Source organism: Cynocephalus volans, chromosome 9, assembly GCF_027409185.1.
Source record: "Cynocephalus volans isolate mCynVol1 chromosome 9, mCynVol1.pri, whole genome shotgun sequence".
Taxonomy (NCBI): Eukaryota; Metazoa; Chordata; class Mammalia; order Dermoptera; family Cynocephalidae; genus Cynocephalus; species Cynocephalus volans.
In genome coordinates, this window is record NC_084468.1 from 13,250,451 (window position 1) to 13,269,837 (window position 19,387).

General features: G+C 39.6%; 1 protein-coding gene across 1 annotated transcript; it reads right to left on the reverse strand.

The window, feature by feature from the left end:
• Window positions 1-491: 491 nt before the first annotated feature.
• LOC134385672 (fibroblast growth factor-binding protein 1-like) lies at window positions 492-983 on the reverse strand. Its single transcript, XM_063107422.1, has one exon. It carries the CDS (start codon window positions 981-983, stop codon window positions 492-494), a length of 492 nt encoding a protein of 163 aa, XP_062963492.1.
• Window positions 984-19,387: the final 18,404 nt, after the last annotated feature.

Genomic DNA, 19,387 nt, shown 5'->3' on the forward strand with positions numbered 1-19,387 from the left:
TATCCCACTGCAATTTCAAGCACAGAAGCTTACATATTCTGGGGAATGTGGAGGGCTTTAAATCATACAGAGGGGCTTACAACATGACCTGGCCTAAGGACCCTCTTCTCTTGACTTAATTGCCATTATGTGTTCTGCAATACAGTGAGGATGATATTGCAGAAGGAGCTCCAGGACCCCCACACTACATCTCATTCATCTGTTTTCTCTCTGCTGATCTGAAGGTTGCACCATCTTCTAGGCCATTTTCAGCCAGGTTTTGATGCCAGGTTTATCTTTGCAATTGTGTTTAGTGATGATCCTGGTCTGTGTGTGTGCTGGGCTGGTGGGGGTGGCCACTGTCACCAGGATTTGCTCCCTGAGGTTGGTCAGTTCAATCTTGATTGACGCTCTGCTGGTGGTCTCATTAGCCAGGATGAACTCACTGGTGGAGTGCAGTTTGATCGCAATCTGCTCCCAGCAGGTGGGATACATGTCATCCTGACTGGGTTCTAGTGGTTGAGTAGAGTGGAGCTCACCAGCTTGAGTTTGGATTCCTCAAACTTGCTACCACACACATCAGTCGTCAAGATGGCAGTGGAGTCCCCACAGAGGTCTTTCTGGAGTCTCAGGCTCCCAACTACTTGTCTCCAGTAGTGAATGCTGTTCTCCAAAGACTGAAGGCATGAGGTTGGGTTGCCCTCAAAGATACAGGAGAACTGATTGTTGTTTTGAGTGCAGTCGACCTTTACCTGAGCGATGCCCTCTCCCTTCCCAAGCATACCCCACTTGCACTTGGCTTGATCACTGGTGGTAAAGTCACCAATTTGCAGGAACTCAAAAGGCTGCTCTTTTGCCCCATGCCCAGTGGGTCCCAGAATGACCCAATGATCCACGTCTGGTGCACTTCCCTGTCCTATCTTTACTCCCTTCTGGACATGCATGAAGAGCACCCGAGTGGCCAGAAGGAGAAAGGACAGCAGGGTGAGGCTGTGGATCCTCATAGCTCAGCTGGGGGGCACCTGTTTGACAAAAGACAGATGAGTCAGTGCCAGGAGCACCTCAGCAGGGCAGAACTTCAGGCTGTCCTCTCCCTCCACCCTGCTACATGCCTGCCTGATTAAAGAGTCAACCCCGAAACCTTCTGGCTTCTGCATTCACTAGACCAGCAGCCCATCCACTCACATTTCCCCTTGACTTCAGTCTACAGTGTCACAGCACCACCACCCTTCATCCTGTCCTTACACTCTCTGAACCTCACTAACTCTCATTCCTCCTGACCTCACCCACTTATTGCTGCATTTCTCTCTCCTCCCTGTCTCATTCTCTCATTCAATACACATTTATTGAGCAGCTGCTACATTTTTTTAGCACCAGCTTCATACCACGCACTAGACTAGGTGTTGAACCTACTGAGGTTAATGAAAAACCACAAGTCTTTAAGACCTATGAGGCTACTTTCTGGGTAGTTTAAATAGCATTGACCAGGGAGTCAGTCCCATCTCTATCCCCACTTGATTTTGAGCAAGTCACTCTGTCCCTTTGGGTCTTAGTTCTTATACCTGAAATCAAGATGTTGGATGAAATAATCTCTAATTTTGATTCTAGCTATATTGTGCTGGATTTTTATCTCATAATTCCACATGGACACTGATGACTATAAAATGGGAAAGCGAGGTGAATGTCAAAAAGAAAGGTGATGTTGACCCAGAGTTTGAATATTCATGGGATTGGCACACTGAGGTAAGTAGGGTGTGGGGGTTACAGGAGCACTGTTACAGGAAGTGAGAACCACTGAGAGGCATGAAGGTGATGATGTCATCGGATTTGACTGGTCACAGTAAACCGGAAGTGGGGGTGAATTGCAACCGAGCAATTTTACTAATTATTGAAGGCAGAATCATGCCTAATTGATTTCTGGAGCCCTGTGATGGTACAGTGCTGGGCATACAGAAAGCTCTTAATCAATCCTTTCAGAAGGAAATCAGTGAATCAGTAGTATGACATTCAATGCCACATTAAGTAGCTGCATTTATTTTTTCAGGTGGACAGTAAAACCATGCTTTAAGAGAGGGGAAAAGTTGATTTCTATTTGACACTTACTATGTGCAAAGCACTGGCCCAGCATTTGATTCTCATCTCCTTAAATCCACACACGAGCCCTACCAGGTAGCTATTGATACGCCACCCCAGGTAACAGCTGTGACTCAGACTCTTAGTAGACAAGTCACAAAGTTGGTATGTGCAGCCAGACCATATCTCTCTGTTCTCTATCATTGCTCATTGATCATTTCTTTCTTTTTACCTTACTCTGCCCTTCAGAAAACATTGGCAAGAAATAACAAATGTAGCTATGAACTATGGCAGTTTAGTTGGCATAGCTCATGATGATTAGATGATTCATGGTATCCGAGCTACATTTAAAGAAAAAGCAAAATTTTCTATGAAAAAAGACTTTCCTAGGGAATTGCCCTGATTTCATTTCCACCCTGGAAATTTGGCCACCCCCTAGGATTGAGAAAAGGAAAGAGAGAATTTGCCACCCCCTACAATTGAGAAAGGGAAAGAGAGTGACAGGAGTGTGGGCTAAAGCAATAAAAGGTGGGACAGGAGGCTGCGTGTACCAGACGGAGACTCCATCATTTCTCACAGCAATGGGACTCAGCCATGTTTTGTCCATGACAGTGGGATCCAGACCCAAGAAATCCCAAGTCCTTGGGTGGCATGAGAAGCAGGGTAGGGTAATGAAGCTTTTAGGAGGGGGAGGCTCTTACCTTGTTATGTGCACACAGACCCAGTGGGATCCCAGATGCAAGTGTGAGCAAGCAGGCTTGCAGCTGTCTCAGCTGTGGTGCAAGGCAGGGCAGGCTACATATGCAAGAGCCTGAGCCCCCAGGGCTTTTATGGCACACACACCTGTCAATCTCTACACACAATTCCTCCCAGCTATGAGCTTTGGGCAAGCCAGTTCCTGCAGGGAAAGTATTGTGTGGAATCCTGTGATAAGGGGGTTGCATCGGTGCCGTTAGACCTGGTTCCTCTGAGCGCTTCCCTGTCCACCCCTGAGCCAGGATAGAATGAAACCTCAGCCTTGCAAAGACCATCCTTGATGTGTGAAGTCTGCAGCAGTGGTCTCCGCGGGAAAGTAAAAAAGCAATGACTACAATAATTACAGCTGCCAAACACTGAGTCCATTTGCTTTTCTGTCTATTCTTATACATCTGTACTTAGTGAGTGAACAGAGGAATTCATAGGCACTGAGTGGCTGGTAAAGGGGGAATTTCTGATAGAGGGACTTCTGTTGGAAAAGGTCAGGTCACATGTGGGTAGCTCACTCTGGTCAGCCTGCTATAGGCAGATTCTAATGCCAGCATGATTTAGGTAAAATCCTGGCTTCAGCATTTTTTAGCTTTGTGATGAAGCCCAAACCTCTTCACCTCTCTGAACTTCTATTTGCTTATGTACAGTGTACGGATGATAACCATACTTCATTTGCAGACTAAATTTTTTAATGGCATGAGCTATTGACATAAAATAAAGCAAAACACAGTAGTACAAGCACGATAATTGATGGCAACTGACTTGGACTTTGGAATAGACATTATGGAGTGTTGGGGCCTGTGGCAACCTGTAGAGTTTCTGTCTCTTTAAAGGTCAACAGTCAGGTCCAATTAAGAATATGTGTGAGGTTCAGTACTGAGTTTTCTGATTTCTTAAAAGATGCTCCCAAATCCAGATGTGTTCAAATGAAATTGGTTGGCATTTAATCCACATATTCTAAAAGTAGTGCTGTGGCTCAACAGTATAGTCCATAGTTGTAACTGACTTTATTGCACAGCTGACCCAATCCAGCAGTGCAAAGTTCCATGGTTACAGAGCTTTGAATGCTGAGTGGTTCTTTCAGTAGTTTAAACAGTTGCTGCATGAGAACCACCAGGTGTAGATATTTCCAAAACTCTAAGCCTTTTGTAAAATTGCCTCACCTGGCGTCCATGCTTATTGTACCTTACAACCAGCCCCTGAAGCCAGGACCTCCACAAACAAGCACTCTGAATGTGGTATTTCTTGGGATCATTTGGACTGGGGACAAAGCTGCTTTGTTCGACAGGGAGATATCAATCACCGTGGTCTCCTGGACACTGAAAAATTTTACTTGATCTTCAGGGAAATTCTTTCTGAAGGAAGATTGTGTATCAGAACCCTAAGCTTAATTACCAAGTATCACATGGACTCCAGAAAATTTCTGAGACGATCTTTCCTAGGATTTGTCAGGTAACACGACACACTTCCCACTGGTATTCCATGGACCTTCCCCTTCCTGTGACTCCCATCCCAACTCCTACCTGGATCCTTCCCTTCTCCACGGGGGACAGAAGGTCAGGCCAGGCTGTGCAGCACTTTCCTGCCTGCTCATGCTGTCATTCCCCTCTCATTTCCAGGTACACACACACACACCCAGAGAAACACAGAACATACACAGACACACACACACCTACAAACACACACAGGCACGTCACACACTGACAGATATACACAGACACACACATAACGACAAACATACAAATAGACACACACACAGAGAGACACACACACAGACGCACAGCACACAGACACACACAATGCAATCTGCCACACCGAAACACTCACCCACCATTTCTAAATACTCTGGGCATTTGTCCTCTTCCTGCCCTATCTTCTGCTGTTCCCTGTACCTGGAATGCCCTTCCAGTCCCGATGTGTCTGTAAACACCTCCTCATCCCTCAAGGCCCAGCTCACAGGCCACCTGCTCTGTGATGCTGTCATTGCTCTGCTCCTCCCCATCTGCCCAGGCCTTCATGGGTGTCTGTGGGGAGCGATGCAGGGTCCCTCCCAGTGAGGCTCACAGTGTGCCAGGCACTGTGCTCTGCCTGTGCCCCCAATGTTTCTTCACATCTCAGTATACTTAGAGAATGACAAACTTTTCCAGTGCCCATGGAAAACTACGGGGGACTTAGGGCCCTGGCCAAGGCAGCTCATGGGAGGTTCCGGCTGCCACAGCCCCCACCCCCTCCTCACACTCCCAGGATGAGGGACCCCTAACTCCTGGAGATCCCATATGTAAAAGTGCATTGTCTTCTATTTCACAAGAACCCCAAGAGAAAAGTTTGTCCGCGATTCTCGTGGGACAGATGAGGAAGCTTAGGGGAACCAAGCACAGTGTCACAAACAGAGAAGAATTACGTGGAGGCCACTTCTCTTAGTTTGTTATAACCAAGGCAACGTACCCATACCTTGGTAAATTGTAAAAATCCTCCCTTTCTCCCTGTCTCTCTAAAGCTCTCCTTCTTACAACTTTTTCTTTTTCTTTTATTTTCGAGTGGTTTTAGGTTTACAGAGAACTTGCAAAGATAACTCTGTACTCCACATTTTACCTAGGTTCCCTAAAAACCTCTTAAATTTCTATGGTAAGTTTGTCCCAACTAATGAAAAAAATATTGATAGAATATTATTAATTAAAGTCTATTCTCTATTCAAACTTGCTTAGGTTTTACCTATTGTTCTTTATAATTATCATTATTGATAGACTTCATTTTTCAGAGCAGTTTTAGTTTTATGGCAAAACTGAGTGGAAAGTACTAAGGGTTTCCATATACTGTCTGCACCCACCCAGGCACAGCCTCACCCCAGGTAGGTCTCATGCCAAGCTCACATACGTGCAGATGCCTACATGGCACCTCTCTATCTGGGGGCAGAAGAAGGGCCTAGAGAGTCTCTCTTTTGAATTTTCAGGGTCTGGCTCATGTGTGCTATAAAAAATACAAGTTGCCCCCACTGGCAAGCTGGAAAAGCAAGAAGAGAATATTCCCTCTGTCTTTGTAGAGTCTGTGAGTCACCAGGCATGTTGACATATGATCATGTTCCTTCTGTCACATGAAGAGGTGACGATGTTAAGTGAAAGACCCCAAAACACAACTCTGAAAAGGCCTGTGAGGGCACTTGGTGCAGAACTTATCGATGCCCAAGAGCATAATGACTCACACTTATGCTGGACTGTTCAGTGGACTACAGCAACAAGCGGAGGGGTAAGCCTGGGGTTGGGTCCAGGAAGAACAGGGCTGGACCCTAGGGAGACCTCATTCATTCCACCACTCAGTCATTCTTTCATTCTCTCATTCCTTCACTCATCCAAAGAACACTCGTGAAACTCCTCCTGTGTTCAGACACTGTGAGTTAGTGACTGGCTGGGAATGCAGTCAGGAAGGACACGGTCCTTGTCCTCAAGGAGACTGCACACACAGGTAGAAAAACAAGGGTATCAGTCTTGACGATATCAGGGTAATTGGTACCTTGGAGGGAAGCCTGGAGTGCTATGGTGGGGACCAAACCTAGCCAGAGGCACAGAAAAATATCTTAAGAACCTATGACTATGCAGAGATAACTCAACAGCTGGAGGAAAAGGAATGTTACTGATCCAGTCATTATTCAGCGATCTGTCCATGCAAGGTGCAGTGTCAGGCACTCAAGGGAATACAAAGGTGAACATGAGGTGGCTCCTGTCCTCAAGGCCTGACAATTTCAGTCTATGGCTCTAGACATCATGGTTGCTGTAGCGATAAAACCATGTGACTAAGGGGTTTTGACAACATATTAAGAAAATCTTGGAATGATGTTTTCTGAGGTGATGTCATCTCCAGTGGTGAGCTTCTGAGTCAGGATGACGTCCCATGGGATGATAGGATTTTGGTATCATTTCCAAGGTTACCCACTGGAATTGATGTGGGTCTTAGCACTTGCCATGTTCGTTTAAAGCAATGGCTTATTAGGAGGGTTTGGGCTTTTGGATTGTAATCTGATGAAAACACCCAGACAGGAGTAATAGGAACAACAGAAATTGTGCAGCTGCACTTAATACACTTTTGTTTTTGTTTCTGATAGAAGTTTAGGTGAAAATGGGTCCCCTATAAGATGAGAAGCTGCCTGGCCTGTGGGGCACTTTGTGTTTTATAGATCCTGGGAGAGATTGCACTTTCCATATGGCCTTCTGCCCTAAAGTGATGGGAGCAAGATAAAAATTTATATTGGTGGGTTTAGTCCTGGTGCAAATTAAAAACTCATTTAGGGGTTTACTTCATGGATTGGAATTTTAAAAGGAGTTCTTTGAGGACATTATTATCTCTCTCAGTGAAACCAGTTACCTGAGACCAACAGGGGCACGAAAGCTCCATTGAATGCCTCTTCCACCAGTGGTTGATTATCATACACCCTGAGAAACGAAATGTGTGTCTTGGTTACTGTTACTAAGGCCTGTAACTCTGAAAGAAATGAGTAGTGCCCTTACATGGTCTTGCTTTATGGCTTTAATTATATGTAGAGATATGTGTGATTCTGATTTACCCTCTGAGTGTCTGGGAGGCAAGAGATGCCCAGTGATTTTTTTCGCCCCCTGAAAGGAACGATTTTTAGGCAATGGCCCAATAATTTATAAGAAATTTATAATAATAAATTATAAATTATAAATAATAATTTATAATAAAATGTCAAATTGTCAGCCAGGAAATCCAGTACTAAATTAAATGCTGGGAGTTTGGTGAAGTGGGTTGTTTCCTGGTTCCATCTTCATCAGGGACGTCCTGGCTGTGGGATGGAAAGCAGCAACCTTCCACTGAGCTCCGTTCCATGTGGTGCTCAGCAGTGCCATTTGCATAGTCTATGAAATCCTATTGCTGTTCATTCAGATTATCCCAAGAAGATTCATCATCAAGAAGGTGTCCACAGGGGACTTCTTGTACTCCCAGTAATAACTATATAAGCTTCAGGATTGTTAAAAGGTCGATAATTGGCCCAGTGTCCATATTGGCCTGATGATCAAATAACCTTTGAATCTCTGAGTGTAATTGCAGGTATGTATATTAGAAATGTAGGCCAATGCCTAGAGTTTAAATTCATCTATTCAGTTAACTTGACAAATATTTACTGAGTGCCTATAGCAAGTCCAGATAGGCTGCATGCCTAATTTATCTGGACATCTGGAGAGCCAGTGCACTAGAGGTCATCCAACAGGTGTCTCAAGAGCTCTAGCCTTGGGGCCTATAAACCCGAAGGATCGTTGTGAACCACAGGTATGTGTTGCTGACAACCACGCTTAGTGGAGCCTCTGGGAAAGGGAGGCAGCCTTTGCCCAGAGTCACCCCTGGGGTGCTGATGTCTTGGGACATGGCTGCCTGCTCCACTCTACCTGAGGCATAGCTGCTGGCCTGCTGGGCACTTGTGGAGCTGAGTGCCTTAGAGAGGACTGCTAGATGCCACTGTGCCCAGATATCTCCATCTTGCATGGGTCCCCTGTGATGTTAAGATCACAGTTGGAGTGCAAACATTTCTCACATTAAATGATGTGGAACATTCTTCCCTGAGGAAGCTGTGGCTTGATTTACTGAAGGCTCAGTCTGAGTAAACACCAATGGTGGCCACTTGGGGCAGCCATCCAGCCCAAGTGACAACTCTGGAAGAGATTCCTTAGTAAAATGCTGTAGCCCAGTGAGCGAGATAGGAAGCTCTTTCCTTAATCAGTACTCCTAAGGACAAGTAATGCTTTTTTAAAAATCTTCATTCCAGTTAGCTAGAAACCAGGATAGTGGGTGACAACTGACTGGTATATTAAAGACTCTCCTCTGTAGGGCTGCATACTTTTATGGATGGCAACTATTGCAGCCTGGCAAGCTTTGTACTCCATGTGGTTGCCCACAGAAATGTCAGATAACCACAGGAAACTGAATAAGACAATGTGAGTGATTGGTCCTGCATAGCCCAGGTGGTGAGCATGACTAACCAATCCATTGTTGATTAGTAGTCCTTGAGGATGTGCTCTGCCTTGTTTTTTAAAATCTCTATCAGTTGCAGTTAAATTATGGCTCAATGTTCACAGCAAAGAACTGTAGTCGTGGGCTAATTCAATGGATGTATCATGCCCCTTATTATTCTCAGGCTCATGACATCCTAAAGTGCTGAGATGGACTTCAGCAGACATGACTGAAAATTGCTGGACAGACAATGTTATCGGCATGTAGCCTGCACATCTTTGGCAGACTGTGTGAGCGTTAAATGCAGCTGCATCTCAGAGGGAACTTTTTTTGCAGGGGGTGTTTGGAGGTGATCAGGACAGAAGAGCTCAAGGTTCAGGACGATCAGCTCTCCCTATTGTATGATTCCAGAATCCCTAGCGGTGATTCCACCCTAAAATTTTTCTATTGCTTCTTTTTTAAAAATTTTTATTTTCTATTGTCCTTATTGCTTGGGAAGTTTGAGTGGTTTATCCTCAGGACCATCATAAGTGATGACGTGGGAAAGGTGACTCCAATCTGCTTCTACTACCACCACCTGGTTTGGATTACTGGATATGGAAGTCACAGACCATGAAAAAATGATTACTAGGTAGAATTTGTGAATGCTAGTGTACTTTTATGGGGGCCCAGTTGAAAAGCAATAGGGGACATCACTGAATTTTGCAAGCTGGGCTATTGTGCTCAGCCCCCAGGACCCCCAGTCATCCATAAGACAGGTCTGAGTGTGGGTGGGAAATCGGTTGATGAATGGAGATTTAGTGGCTCCTCGGTTAGAACAAATAGATGATGTCACCATGGAGAGGAAGCTACACACCAGTACTTGGAGAGGGAACACCTTTGTAGGTGTAGAAATCATCTTCAGTTTATTTTTTTGTAAAGAGTGAAACAATATAGTTTGTTCTTATGTATATGGGTTACTATTGTACCATTTGGTCCAAAAACTTTTCCTTTTAAAAATTTCTTTTGTACAATTACAGCCAAAAATACATCATAAAAGAAAAAAATTACCATCTTAGCCATGTTTACATGTACACTTTGGTAATATTAATTGCATTAATATGATTCTGCAACCTTACTCGCATCTATGTCCAGAGCTCTTTTCATCTTGCAAAACTAGAACTCTAAACATTGCCTTTTAATTTCACCTCACTCCATCCCCTGGCATCCACCATTCTACACTCTGTTTCTATGATTCTGACTACTCAACGTGTCTCATATAAGCAGAATCATACAGTATTTGTTTTTTTGTGACTGGCTTATTTCACCTAACCTATTGTCCTTGTGGTTCATCCACATTGTAGCATTCATCAGAATTTCCTTGCTTTTAAAGGTTGAAAAATATTCCATTGTATGTACGTACCACATGGATGCTTATCCATCCATCTGTCAATGGACACTCGGTTACTTTCACATTTCAGCTACTGTGAATAATGCTGCTATGAATACAGGTGTACGAACACTCCATCAACACCCTGTTTTCAATTCTTTTTTGTATATACCCATAAGTGAAATTGTTGGATCACTTGGTAGTTTAATTTCATATTTTTGAGCAATCACCATACTGCTTTCCACAGTGTTTGTACCATTTCCCCTTCAACCAAGAGTGCATGAGGGTTCCAGTTTCTTTACATCCTCACCCCACTTTTATTTTTCTGGTTTTTTGATAGTAGCCATCCTAATGGCTGTGAGGTGGTATCTCATTGAGATTTTCAGTTGTATTTCCCAAATGATTAGTGATGTTGAGTATTTGTCTTTTTCTTTTTTTAATTAAACATTTTACTTTAATTAAAAGTAATGATTGTATATATCTGTAAGGTACAATGTGATGTTCTGTATACATTGTGGAATAATTATATCAGGCTAAACAACATGTCCATCATTGCACATATTCATCACTTTTTTGCAGTGAGAACATTTAGTATCTGTTCTTTTATCACTTTTGAAATATATAATACATTCTTATTAATTATAGTCACCTTGCTGGGCAACAGATCTTGAAAACATATTCCTCCTGTCTACCTGGAACTTTGTACCTTTGGACAACTCCTTCACATTCTCTGCCCCACTTCAGCCTATGGTGACCACTGTTCTACTTTCTATTTCTGTAAGTGCTACTTCTTTAGTTTCCACATAGAGGTGAGATCCTGTGATGTTTGTCTTTCCGTGCCTGGCTTATTTCACTTAGCATGATGCACATTGTTGCAAATGACAGAATTTCCTTTTTCAGGGCTGAATAGTACTCCATTGCATATGTATATGTATATGTATATGTATATGTATATGTATATGTATATGTATATACACACATATATACACAATGTTTTTTTATCCATTTACTCATTGATAAACACTTGTGTGGATTTTATAACTTGACTATTGTGAATAATGCTGTCATAAACAGTAGTACAGATATCTCTTTCACATATTGATTTCAATTCTTTTGGAGGTATAGCCAGAAGTGGGATTGGTGGGTATGGTATATAAAACATATATTTTTAGTTTTTTTAGGAATCTCCATTCTGTTCTTCATAATAGTTGTACTAGTTTACATTCAAACCAATAGTACCAGAATTCCCTTTTCTTCACATTCTCCCAATGCAGGTTATTTTCTGTCTTTTTGATGATTGCCTTCCTAGCAGGTATGAGGTCATATCTCACTAACGTTTTAATTTGCATTTCCCTGTTGATTAGTAATGTGAATATTTTTTCTAAACTTGTCCATTTGTATGTTTACTTTTGACAAATGAATATCAAATCATTTGCCCATTGTTTAATTGGGTTATTTGTTTTCTTGCTCTTGAGTTATTTGAATTTGTTATATATTTTGGATATTAACATCTATCAGATTATAGTTTCCAAATATTTTCTGCCACTCAGTGGATGACTCAACTCTGAATTGTTCCCATTGTTGCACAGAAGATTTTCAGTTAGAAACAGTTCTATTTGCCTATTTTTGCTTTTGTTGCCTGTGCTTTGGGGGGGTCACATCCAAAAAATCATTGTCCAGTCCAGTGTTATGGAGCTCTTCCCCTATGTTTTATTCCTAGTAGTTCCACAATTTTAAGCCTTACATTCAAATCTATAATCCATTGAGTTTCTTTTGTATACAGTGTGAGATTAAAAAAAACCAAAACAACAATTTTATTCTTGTATAGAAAAACAAAACACCCACATAAACTGTTTGTTTTTCCTTTGCTCTTACAGCACGATTATCAATACAGAAGACCAGCTTCTGACTTCTGTGACCAAATGTGTGGGGGTTTTCTCTCCACAAACTAGCAAGCAACTATTTCAGTAGCAGGCATCAGGTGGGGGCCCTCCAATTCATTTCTGACACTAACCATCCGGGGATAGTGTCAGATCTCACAGGTTGGAGAGCTCAGTCCCCAAGACTGCCCTCACTCCCTTCACATGCCAATCACAAGTCCAGGCCTCTGGAACTTCTGACCACCAGGTATAAATCAGGGTTCCCACAACCTCTTCCTTGGGTTTGATTAATTTGCTGAGTTGCTCACAGAACTCAGGGAAACACTTACATTTACCCATGTATTGCAAAGGATATTTTAAAGGACACAAATGAACAGCCAGATGAATAGGTACTTAGGGCAAGGTCTGGAAGGGTCCCAAGCACAGGAGCTTCTGTCCCCGTGGAGCTGGGGTGCCCCACCCTCTTGGCAAGTAAAGGTAAAATCCCCCACATGTTCACTATCTGGAAACTCTCCAAATCCAGACCTTTAGGGTTTTTATTGAGGTGTCATTACACAGACATGATATATCAAATTATTGGTCATTAGTGATCCACTTAACCTTCAGTCCCTCTCCCCTCCCCAGAGGTTGGGGGTGGGACTGAATGTCCCATCTTGAGCACATGGCTGGTTCCCCTGACAACCAGCCTCCTACCATCCTATAGCATCTAGGGGATTTCCAAAAATGTTCTCATTAACATAAGGTCTGGTGTGTTTGAAAAGGCTTTTTGTAAATACCAAGAAACTGTCTTTCACTTTTATTACTCAGGGGCTACTTCTGGAACCAAGGACAAAAGGCCAAATACTTTAACAAAAGATATTCTGATTGCTCTAGCCACTCAGGAGATAACAGCAGCTGAGGGCTAGACGTCTTGCCCTTGGACAAAAAGTAAAAAGTTTATACATCAGAATATCCTAATTCTCCTGCATGTGGATATTGTTTCCCTGGTACTATGTATTAAAGAGACTGTCCTTTTCTCATTGTCTCTTCTTGGTATCATTAACTGCCCATAAATGCATGGGTTTGTTTCTGGGCTCTCATTTTTGTTCAATTTATTTATATGCCTGTTTTAGGCTAGTACCATGCTAGTTTGATTGCTATAATTTTGTGGAATATTTTAATATCAGGTACTGTGATGCCTCCAGTTATGTTCTTTTTACTCGTTTGCTTTTTCTGTTTGAGGTCTTTTGTGGTTTCATGTGCAATTTAGGATTGTTTTTGCTATTTCTGTGAAAAATGACAGTGGATTTTTGGTAGGAAATGTATTGAATCTGTAGATCACTTTAGATAGTATGTACATTTTAACAATATTAGTTTTTCCAATTCATGCACATCAGATAACCTTCTGTTTATTTATGTTTCCTCCCATTTCTTTCATCAGTGTTTTATAGTTTTCAGTACAGATATCTTCTGCCTTTTGGGTTAAATTATATCTAAGTAATTTTTTTGTAGCTATTATATATGGGATTGTTTATTTATTTCTTTTTTATTTTAACTTCTCAATATACATTGTAGTTGATCTTCATAACCCTTTACCCATTCCTCGTTCCCCCCTCCCTCTCTCCCCCCCCATCATATGGGATTTTTTTTTTACTTGATTTTCTGATGGTTTGTTGTTAGTGCATAGAAACACTACAAATTTCTAGATTTTGGTTTTTTTTAATGATAATTGTATTTCTGAATCATCTCCACATATCTCCATTTGTTTAATTAGCATTATAATACTGTGACAAGACACTATACCGATAGTAATTGATCTAACTAGCTTGGAAGTGATATAAACACAGATTGTATTAATGTTTACTTTTTTATTTTTAATTTTTTAATTCATGTTGGTTTTGTATCCTGGAACATTACTGGAATTGTTTATCAGTTCCAACAGTTGTTTTGGTAGAATATTAAGTGTTTTCTTTATATATAAGATTGTGTCCTCACCAGAGACAATTTAACCTATTCCTTTCCTGTTAGGATGCCTTTTATTTCTTTTTCTTGCCTAATTGCTTTTGCTAGTACTTCTAGTAATATGTTGAAAAGAAGGTGTAAGAATGGACATCCTCATCTTTTTCCTGGTCCTAGAGGGAAAGCTTTCAATTTTTCTCTGTCAGAATGATATTAGCTGTGGGCTTGTCATGTGGCCTTTACTGTGTTGAAGGACATTCCTTTTGTACTTAATTTGTTGAGAGTTTTACCATGGAAGGATGTTGGACTTTGTTGTATGCCTTTTCTGCATCTATTGAGGTGATCATATGATTTTTGTTCTTTATTCTGTTAATGTGATTGATCACATTTGTTGATTTGCACATGTTGGACCACACTTGCATCACAGGGAAAACTCCCTCCAGATCAGGGTGAATGATTCTTTTTAATTTGCTGTTGAACCTGTTTTCTAGTATTTTGTTGAGAATTTTTGCATTTATATTTACTGGAAATGTTGATTTACAATTTTTTCATTTGTAATGTCCCTGTCTAGGTTTGGTCTTAGTGTAATGGTGGCTTTGTAAAATGAGTTTGGAAATATTCTCTCCATTTCAATTATTTGAAAAAAATTGAGAAAGATTAATATAAACTTTTTTATAAAAGGTTGGTACATTTCAGCAGTAAAGCCACCCAATTCTGGGATTTTCTTTGATAGTAGAAATTTTAGTATCCTTTCAATTTCCTTACTCTTTACTCATCTATTTAGATTTTTTATTTCTTCATAATTCAGTCTTAGTAGGTTATATGTTTCTAGAAATTTATCCATTTCTGTTAGGTTTTCCAATTTGTTGGTGTGTAATTATTACTAGCAGTGTCTTTTGATACTTTGTATTTCTGTGGTGTGAGTTGTAATGCCTCTTTTGTGATTTCTGATTTTGTTTGTTTGAGATACTTTTCTTTTCTCTTAGTCTTGCTAAGGGTTGGTTGATTCTGTTTACCTTTTCAAAACACCAACCCCATCTTTCTTCTGTTTTACTATAGGCTTTTATTGCTATAAAATTCCCTTTTAGAACTGCTTTCCCTGCATCCTGTAAGTTTTGGTATGTTGCATTTCCATTTTTGTTTGTCTCAAGATTTTTTAAATTTCCCTTTTAATTTCTTCATTGCCTCATTGGTTGCTTAGGAATATGTTGTTTAATTTGCACATATTCATAAATTTTCTAAGATTTCTTCCATTATTGGTTTCTAGTTTCACACCATTGTGATCAGAAAGATACTTGATATGATTTTAGTCCTCTTAAACTTGTTAGGACTTGCTCTATAGCCTAACCTATGATCTACCTGGAGAAGTTCTGTGTGCACTTGAGAATAATGTATATTCTCTTGCTGTTGGATAGAATATTTTGTACATATGTGTTAGGTACATTTGGACTAAATTATAGTTAAAGTCCAATGTTTCCTTAGTTATTTTCTGTCTAAATGGTTTGTCCATAGTTGGAAGTGGGTTATGAAGTCCACTACTGTTATTGTATTGCAGTCTATCTCTCCATTCAGATCACTTAATATTTGCTTTACATATTTAGGTTCTCTAATGTTGTGTGCATATATATTTACAATTGTTACACCCTCTTGATGAATTGACACCTTAATGATCATATGATGACTTTCCTTGTGTCTTTTTACAGTTTTTTCTAAAAGTCTGTTTGTCTGAGATAGTATAACTACCCCTGCTCTCTTTTTGTTTTCATTGGCCCAGAATCTCTTTTTCCATTTCTTTACTTTTAGTCTGTATGTTCTTATAAGTGAAGTTAGTGTTTGTAGGCAGCATATAGATGGGACTCATTTTTTATCTATTCAGCCACTCTATCTGTTTTGATTAAAGACTTTAAACTATTTACATTGAAGGTAATTATTGACAGGTGTTACAGTCTTAATGTTGTTGTTTTCGCAAAATTTATGTTTATATTTGATTTCCACTGTGATAGTATTAAGAGGTAGGGTTTTCAGGGAAGTGATTTTGTCATGAAAACATTGCCTTCATGACTAGCATCACTGCCCTTATAAAAGAGATTGAAGGGCATGGCCTTATCCACTCAGCCAGGAATGGACACAGCAAGAAGGCATCATCCTAGATGCAGAAAGTGAGTTTTCACCAGACACTGAATCTTCTGATGATTTGATCTTGAACTGTGAGAAATTAATTTCTATTATTTATAAATTACCCAGTCTAAGGTATATTGTTATAGCAGCTAAACAGACTAAGACAATAGATAAGGACTTAAAACTGCTGGTATATAATTCGTTTTCTGGTTGTTTGGTAGATACTTTGTTTCTTCCTTTCTAATTTGCTTTTCTCCTTTGTGGTTTGATGGTTATCTGTAGTAAAAGGCTTTGAATTTTTTGTTTTAATGGCTTGGGCATCTACTATATGTTGTAATTTTGTGGTTACATTGAAGCATACATAAAATATTTTATACTTCTAACAGGCTATTTTAAGGTAATAATGAATTAACGTTGTTTGCATACAAAAACTCTATGCTTTTACCCTATCCTTTCACATTTTTTGGATTTGATGTCAATATTTACATCTTTTTATAATTTGTATTTGCTAACAATTTAATGTATCCATCATTGTTTCTTACTTTCTTCTTTTAAACTTCATACTCAAGATAAAATTGCTTTATACACCGTTATTACAGTACTAGAGTGTTCTGAATATGATTATTAATTACTTATACAATTGAGGTTTGTATTTTCTTATGTATTATGTTATTAATTAGTGGCTCTTTATGCCAGCTTTAAAGACTTTCTTTTGCAATTCCATTAAAGAAGCCCAAGTAGTGATAAACTCCTTTAGCACTTGTTTTTCTGGGAATTTATTTATTTTTTTCCCTCATTTTCTAAAGACAGTTTTTCCAGAGGAAGTGTCTTTGACTGTCAGATTTTTTCCCCAGAACTTTGAACAAAGTATTCCACTCTCTCCTGACTGAAGGGTTTTCACTAAGAAATTTGCTGATAGCCATATCAAGACTGCCTTGAGTGTGATATTTACTATGTCCTGCTTTTCCCAGATTTTTTTCTCGGCCTTTGATTTTGATAGTTTGATTACAGTATGTATTGATGAATTCCTTTTTGGGTCTAATTTTGTGGAGTATTCATAAAGCAAATGTACTTCACAGGGCCTGGTTTTCCAAAGCCTTGCAGTTTCAAATATTGACCTTACAAAAGACCAGAAATTTTCCCCAGGTTATTTAGTCTCTGTTGTAAGATAAAGAGTTGTAACACAGCAAGGCTGCTGGTTCAAAGACAGTCAAGTTACTGACTGATATGTAAGGATACTGGGAAATTGCTGTAAGAAGAGAATGCTTGCTAAAATCAAGCTTTTGTTAGTGGATAGACTTAATTGCATGTTACCAGTTTCTATTGTTAAACTTGTTAAACTGTACTTAGCAAAACCCCTACCTATGTCTCTTCCTGTAACTTCCTGGGCTGGAGAATAAAGGCAGGAAGAGAACCCCAATTTGTGGTTAATTTCCCAAATGGAAGGAATGCCTCGTTCTTGAGGGTTCAAGGAAATCAACCCCTTGTTGAGGCTTCTCACTGCTCTGAAGAGATGGGCTTTGAGTAATCTTTGGCGGCTCTGTCACCCAGGGGAAAAGGGGTCACAAATCTGTGGGAGGTGAAGCAACATAATTTGATTGGAGACCTCTGAGCTTCCTATACATGGAAGCTTATTTTAGGAAGTTTTATTCCCCATATTGGGAAGTTTGCAACCATTATTTTTAAAATATGCTTTCTGTCCCTTTTCTCTTTCTTCTCCTTCTGGAGGTCCAAATATGTAAGCATATTTCTCCTGATGTTGTTCCATAAATCTCATAAGCTTTCCTCATTTATTTTTTTCTTTTTCTTCTCTGACTAGATAATTAGAAATGTCCTGTCTTTGAATTATTGAATCTCCCTTTTTAATTTTATTTTTAATATGTTAATTTATTAGATTTATAGAAATTGTTTAAATACTTGAGAAAATGTATCATATCAAGGCTCTTTTCAATGAAATCACATATTGTTTAGCAAAGCAGTTCAGAATTTTTTAAAAAAATATTTGTCATTGGGACCAAACATTAATCAAAGATCCCTAAACAGTGATAAACTCATTAAGCTTATAATCAGAATCATAACATTTACAGGTTGAAAGTAATAGATTAAAAGAGACCCAGATTTTTGGATGTGAAATCCTTATTAACAGAATATTTATTTGAAAATAATTTTATTTATTCATTCACTCATTCATTTATTCATTCATTTATTTTTAAGTTCTAAACTGGCCAGCCCTCAGACTGAAGATGACCAGCTCATTTATTTTCTTTATTGTAACATAGTTGATTGTACACATCTATGGGGTACGGAGTGGTTTGTTATTTATTTATTTTTATGTTCTGTATTGGCCAACTCCTGGGTTGAAGATGACCAGCTCATTTTTTTTTTTATTGCAACATAGTTGATTGTACTTATCAGTGGGGTACAGAGTTCAATATGAATAACTGTGTAAATATGCGATGCACAAATCAGGATACTTAGTATATTCAATATTATACAATATATTGATTTTGTGGTCCTTTACCAATTCCTACCTTAACCTCCTCTCCCTCTCCCTTTCTTAACTCTGGTATCTACAGTTCTGTTCTCTCATTTTGAAAGGCCAATGTATTATTGTGATTGTTGTATCTTTTTTTTTTAAACTTATTTGTTTATTTTTTAGCTCCCACTTATAAATGAGGACATGTGATATCACACTTTCTGTGCCTGGCTTATTTCACTTAATATGATTTTCTCTAAGTTTATCCATGTTGCTGTGAGAGGCAGTATTTCATTCTTTTTTTTATGGCAGAGTAGTGTTCCATTATTCATATATACAACGTTTTCTTTATCCAGTTGTCTGATGAAGGACATTTAGCTACAATTCTTAGCTATTGTAAGTAGAGCTACAATAAACATGGGACTGCTGGTATCCCTTCCACATGATGTTTTCCATTCCTTTGGGTATGCACCCAGCAGTGGAATTGTTGGATAGTGTGGCAGTTTTATCTGTAATTATCTGAGTAAACTCCACACCATATTTCATAATGGCTCCACCAATTTACAGTCCTACCAAGAGTATAGTAGAGTTCCCCTTTCTCTGCATTCTTACCAGCATTTGTTATTCTGTCTTTTTGATATTAGCCAGTGTTACTGGGTTGACATGGTATCTCAATGTGGTTTTGATTTGCATTTTACTGATGTTGAGCAGATTTTCATGTACCTATTGGCCATTTCTATATCTTCCTTTGAGAAATGCCTATTTAGCTCCTTTGCCCATTTTTAAATCTGGTTATTTATGTGTCATTTCTGTTAAGTTGTTTGAGCTCCTTGTATATTCAGGACATTA

Excerpts from the sequence above, each read along its gene's own strand:
- LOC134385672 (XM_063107422.1), bottom strand. The coding sequence starts at position 983 with ATGAGGATCCACAGCCTCACCCTGCTGTCCTTTCTCCTTCTGGCCACT.